This window comes from Fukomys damarensis, unplaced genomic scaffold (assembly GCF_012274545.1).
Source record: "Fukomys damarensis isolate Sample0158 unplaced genomic scaffold, DMR_v1.0_HiC HiC_scaffold_9, whole genome shotgun sequence".
In the NCBI taxonomy this organism is placed as follows: domain Eukaryota; kingdom Metazoa; phylum Chordata; class Mammalia; order Rodentia; family Bathyergidae; genus Fukomys; species Fukomys damarensis.
This window is the reverse complement of record NW_022900921.1, coordinates 2,262,872-2,268,564: the sequence shown is the minus strand read 5'-3', so window position 1 is coordinate 2,268,564 and position 5,693 is coordinate 2,262,872. Positions and strand designations below refer to the sequence as shown.

Genomic DNA, 5,693 nt, shown 5'->3' with positions numbered 1-5,693 from the left:
TGAATTCTGGGTCACTGAGGACCTGTACAGCCGCCCAGTCTCCCAGGCACCCGCCCAGACTGCCTCTGGCAGGTGGGACCCCAGCTGCAGGTGCTGGCGGTGGGGAGAGCGGAAGAGAGCCGGGACTTTCCACCCTGAAATATTCAGCAGGTCGCGGTGCCAGCTGGGGAGCGGCCCAGCCCCGGGGCCCACCCAGGCTGCTGCAGGCACAGGTGGACCAGTCCGACCGCAGCAGAGGCCTCCGGCACAGCGGCCTCGTCTGCAGCTCCCAGCCTGGGCCTCGCGCCCTGTCCCTGGGCTCCTCCATGACCACCTGACACGGCACGACCCTACGGCCACCAGACAGTGTCTGCACCAGGACCGCACTGTTTCCTCACGACTGCGGGCCTCAAGTTCCCCTCTCCTGAAAGGAGACAGGAAGGACAGCGCAACGATCAGGGTGGAGAGTGGGCTGCCAGGCCGGAGATCAGTGCGCAGTGCACTGAGTGCACGCAGAGTCTGCACACACTCGCAGTGTGCAAATGCCGTGTGTTTGCTCGCACGAATGTGTGCGAAGGCAGGGTGGGGCACTAGAAGCAGAGTTAATAACTGCAGGCAGGAGACCCAACTCCCAGCCCAGGGGAAGGAAACAGACCTCTCTCCCCTCAGGACGTCTTCCCCAAGCTCCTTCCTCCCCAGCGGCTCTTTCCAGGCATCCGAATGACTCTTCCTCCCCGACCGCACTGCTGTCCCTCACTCACAAGCCACGGACTTCCCTTCCGGCTTCCTCTCCATCATGCCTCAGCCCTGGCCCCCTCTGAGAAGCTCTCCCAGGCCACCTTCCCCTCTCTCTCACCTGGTGGGTGCCCTCCTGCCTGTTCGGAGCTCCTCTACTGCCCCTGCCAGAGGGCAGGGCGGATGACCTCGTGAGAGGGACCCCTGCGGATCTGCTGAGGGCATTGGCAGTGAAGAGCACCAGTCAGCCAGGCAGGCGGCCAGCCCGAGAGACTGGAGCAGAAGTCCAAAGATCTGCACCCCAGACCCCGGCCCCTCTGCTCCCCTGGACCTAACCCGTCCACTTGGCTCGTCCAGTTGTGCCTGAACTGGCTCTCAGGATGAGCTCTGTGACTGTGCTCAGAAAACGGGAAACGGCAAGAATTCAGTCCTGGGCGCTGCCCATGACCACAGTTGTTCTGTCCTCCTGGTCAGAGGCCAAGAGCAGTGCTCTCCTCAGGGGCTGGCAGGGAGGCCACAGGAGGGATTATTTTTCTTTTTCTCAGTCAGTCCTGGGCATTGAACCCAGGGCCTTCACATTAAGCTACATCCCCAGTGCTTTTTAGCTTTTTAAATTTTAAGACAGGGTCTCACTAAGTCATCCAGGCTGGGCTCTATCCTCCTGCCTCAGCCTACTAGAGTGTAGGACATGCACCATCATACCTGGCTGGGATAGGGCTTTTCTGAGGGCACTGGGCCTACATCCCATAATGCACTGCTCTGCTCCAGCTGTGAGACCATCAGACCCCAGTCCATTGACCAGCAGGTCTCAGAAACCGGGATAAAGTTCAGTTAGTGGAGTTCAGCCACCTCAGGAGGGGAAAGTGAGGCCCGAGGAGGTAAAGAAGCTCCTCCTCACACTTCACGGCCAGCAGCTCTGGGGCTGGAGCAGGCGAAGTGGTTCCAAGCCAGATGTCCCTCAGTTTTACTGTCCCTTTCAATGCCACCTGCTGACCACACCCCTTCTGTGAGGCCAGCAAGGCCCACCCTGAGACAGACCCTGACTCAGAGGGATTTCGGCTCTGTGCTTCGATTCCCTGCAGAGTCACAGACAGCCTGAGAGAGTGGCAGGGTTTTCCAAGCCGGGAATTCAACCAAAGTGGGTGTGCCAGGGACAGTCCCAGTCCGAAGCAGTGAAGGCCCTCTACGGCTTTCTTGCCTGCTCAGCACCCACTTCCTCTCTAGGAACCACTTCTGGCTCCGGCGAGACCACCTCCATCTCCTAGCTCCAAGGAAGGGCGTGTTCCTCAGACCCAGCCAAGGAGGACAAAATGCCGATTTCCCGTGGAACAGCTACAGGTGTCACGCGCTCTGTTTTCCCTGGTCTGCTCTGACAGGAATGGATGCCTGGAGCTACTATTGACTGGTGTGCCAGGGAAAGAACATACCCAAGACGGAGCCATCCAGAGGGAGCTCATTCAGAGAGACAGAAAACGACTATCTGGGTCCCTGGATCCAGCCAGATCTGAAGTCCTGTACTTCCCAGTCATGTGAGCAGTGTGCATCCTCTTCTGCTCGGCATATTGCAGAGTCATTGGTGACCCAGTGAAGAGGACCTGAGACCCTCTCCTGACCCTTCAGGCCGAAGGTGTCGAGGTCTCAGTGGGTGTAGGCCCTGAGCCTAGAGGATCCCGGGCCCCGGGAAGGCAGAACACAGGCTTAGGAGAGGGAGGCCCCTTACCTGTGCTGGTTTGGCCATGGTCTCGGGTTCTGCAGCAGAAGCCCCTGGGGAGAAGACAGAGTCCATGAGTTTCCGCCTCACTCTGCCCCTGCCCATTCCTTCCCTCCCACCATTCCAGCTGCCTGCAGCCCTCGGGCTCAAGGCCAGGTGCACTGTTTGAGAGGACACTGGGGAGAGGGAGGTGTCTGGGGAGCAGCGCTGAGCTGGAGCGGGACCCTCTTCGACCTGCAGGACTTTCCAGGCGTGCCTGCCCTCCGTCCCACCAGGCTGGGCTTTGCGTTTGTGTGGAGGAGACACAGGGCTCCCAGCCACGCCTCTGAGGGCTGCGATCCCAGCGTACTACGACCAGTGCTCCCCCACCTACTCCTCACAGACCCTGCTCGGCAGAGAACACGGCGGCGGGTAAAAAAGATTCAAAGCCCAGGGTGGCAGTGCACACCTGCAATCCCAGCACTCTGGGATTTGCTAAGCTGAGGCAGGCAGATCACAAGTCTGAGCCCAGTCCGGGCAACTTAGCGATGTAGCAAGACCCTGTCTCCAAATAAAAAGTGAAAAAGGAGATGATCACCGAGTGCACATATCAGGCTATGAAAGGAAGAGAGAGAAAAACAAAGCTCGATCAGGACAGCACAGTGCCAGGTGCAGCGGAGGGGGCCACAGGGCAGGCAAGGAGGATGGCAGAGGGCCACAGGGACCAGCATTTTCCTGAGGCGTGGTGCTCTCTAGTGCGCACGGGCAGGGAATGGGACAAGGGCGTCTGGAGAGTTTCCAGGACAGGGACGGGGGCACTGTGGGTGACAGAGGCGACACGTGGGAAAGAGAAAGCAGGGTGGGTGTGGGGCTGGGGGGGGTCACTCGGCATGAAGGCGAAAGATGAAAGTTAAATGGCCCTGGCAGGGAGAGAAGAGAAACAGGGCTGCCGCGTGGGAGTTTCCGCAAGCCTGTGAGCTGATCTCTTTTTAAACAAGCCTGTGTGTTGCTTTTCCTTTCTCTCAAAGCTCTGCAGATTGAACCCAGGGAGCACTGAGCTGCATCTCCAGCACTTTTTATATTTTACTTTGAAACAGGGACTCGCTAAGCTGCCCAGGCTGGTCTCCAATTTAAAATCCTCCTGCTTCTGCCTCCTGAGTAGCTGGGACTGCCGGATGAGTCATCGTGCCCGATTGCATGTTGCTTTTGAAAAGTAAAAACAGCAAACCCAACCCACGTGGAGCCTAACTGAGGGGCAGTGGGGGACCCTGGTCCCAGCTCGGGGTTCCCAGTTCTCCCCATTCCCCGCCACACTGAAAGAGGACCCCGGAGACAGCAGCCCTGCCACTCTCTGCGTTGCGCTCTGCCCCTGGGGTCACAGGGCATGGTGTGACATCGCGACAGACTGTAGATTTAGAGGCAGACAGACCTGGGCTCGAAGGCTTGCTTTGTCACTTCTTAGCTGTGTGACCAAGGGCCCACTGCTCCCTTGGACTTCAAGGTTATCTCAAGCAAAGCCAGGCCTTTCCCCTTCCCTGTCCTTGCCTCATAGGGGTAGGGCTGCTGGAGGATGAGCTGTCACCGCCCCTCCTAGACAGGTCTCTTCTGGCCAAATGGCCCCTGGGGGCGCTGAGGACAGGCTTTGCCGAGTTTGCCTCGTGTCCCCGCTACCTGAATACAAGTCCAGGTCCACGGAGCGCGGGTAGCAGAGGACAGGCCAGCCCTCAGTGCAGCTGGGCTCAGCTCAGCTCAGAGAAACCCTGCCGTTGCCCTGGTGACCAGGGGCCCCTGGTACACATGTGCAGCTGTCCCCAGGAAATGGAAACCACACCCCTGACAGTGTGTGTGCTGGGGGACAGACATCAAACTCACAAATGGGCTGGGAGCCGGCTCCGGATTCCTCAGGCCTGGGGGCCAGCGGGGGCAGAGGGGCGGGAACCCCAGGGACAGCAGAGAGATGGGAATGGATTGAGGCCCCAGAAGGCAGCTGATGCGGGGCGCAAGGCCTGAGGCCACACTGGCACCCTCTGAGTTCTCCTCTGGCCGTGCTGCTGGAAACTTCAGCTGCTGGCCGACACCCAGGCCCATCTGGACGAGAGCCCCTTTCCGAGAAGACACGGCTGAAAGGAGGGGCCTCTAGCCCTTGGGAAACTGGGCTCAGGTCTGGGCACAGCTTCTGAGCACCTGACACCCGTGGCTTCATCTCAGCTCACTGCAGATCCGTCCGGGGTACAGTCCCGGAGCACAGGGCTGTGCGGCCACCCACGCCACCCCTGTAGCCTGCAGCCTTGGTTTCCTTCCTGCCCTTGGGACTCAGGCCCAACTCCAGGACAAGCAGGTCCCCACTGTCTTCCCCGGGGTCTCCCCGTCACACAAAGGCACCAGCCTGGATGCACAAGGCTCCCTGCTGTGTGGTTTTGTGAGTTGCTTAGACTGCATCTCTGCATCGGTTCAGTGATAAACCCCGGCCTCGCAGTCAAGGTCCCTGAGTTCAAATCCTGACGTTGCCTGGCTCAGGACCTTGGGCGAGTTACACAACTTGTCCCTGCCTCAGTTTCTTGACTTCTCTCGAAATTACAATCTTGGAACATTTTTGCAGGTTACTGGAAAATCATGAAAAAAGAAATTCACCCAGGTTTCTGTGGACAGTAAAATATCCCACCCGAATGCATGTATTTCTTTGGCATGTTCTGAGTTAGTTTTTCAGAGAAATTGCAGACCTCTGCAGACACAAGACAGGCTGCACAAATCCATCCTTTTGCAGAAAAGAAGGAGGAGGAGGGGAGAGGGAGGCGGCGTAAGAGGAGGAGGCAACAGCAAAAGCAGCAGCCGGAATCTACTGGCAGCAGTGAACAGTGGACGCAGGCGTTTTCACCAGAGGGGTGATTTCAGAGTAGGGTTTTGCTTTATTCTGGTGATGGGATTGGACCCAGAGTCAGCTACATCCCCAGTCCTTTTTATTTTGGAACAGGGTCTTCCTAAGTCTTCAGACTGCCCAGGCTGGGCTTGAATTTTCCACCCTTCCGCCTCAGCCTCCAGGCGGGCTGGGTCACAGGTGACACCACCACGCCCAGCTGGAGAGGCCTTTCCTAGAGGAAGGCTTGGGTTGAACACCGGCCCAGACAGAGAGGACCACAGCTGTGGTTATCTGGAGACCTCATCTGCAGATCAGGACCACCCTTGCCCACTGGGCCCCCAGCCCTTGGGGGCTGCGCCACCGGCCAGCCCCTCAGGAGCTCAGGCCCTGTCCCTGTCTGCTCTGCAGAGGTTCTCGCATCTTGGTGAAATC

At 58.7% G+C, this 5,693-nt stretch overlaps 1 protein-coding gene across 1 annotated transcript in view; it reads right to left on the bottom strand.

Moving 5' to 3' along the window:
- Window positions 1–2,264, bottom strand: part of Anxa6 (annexin A6) — a 40,722-nt gene extending 38,458 nt beyond the window's left edge. The window contains exon 1 of the mRNA XM_033761762.1: window positions 2,142–2,264. Within this exon, the coding sequence (XP_033617653.1) occupies window positions 2,142–2,171 (30 nt within the window). The 5' untranslated portion in view covers window positions 2,172–2,264. The remainder of the gene's footprint in view (window positions 1–2,141) is intronic.
- Window positions 2,265–5,693: the final 3,429 nt, after the last annotated feature.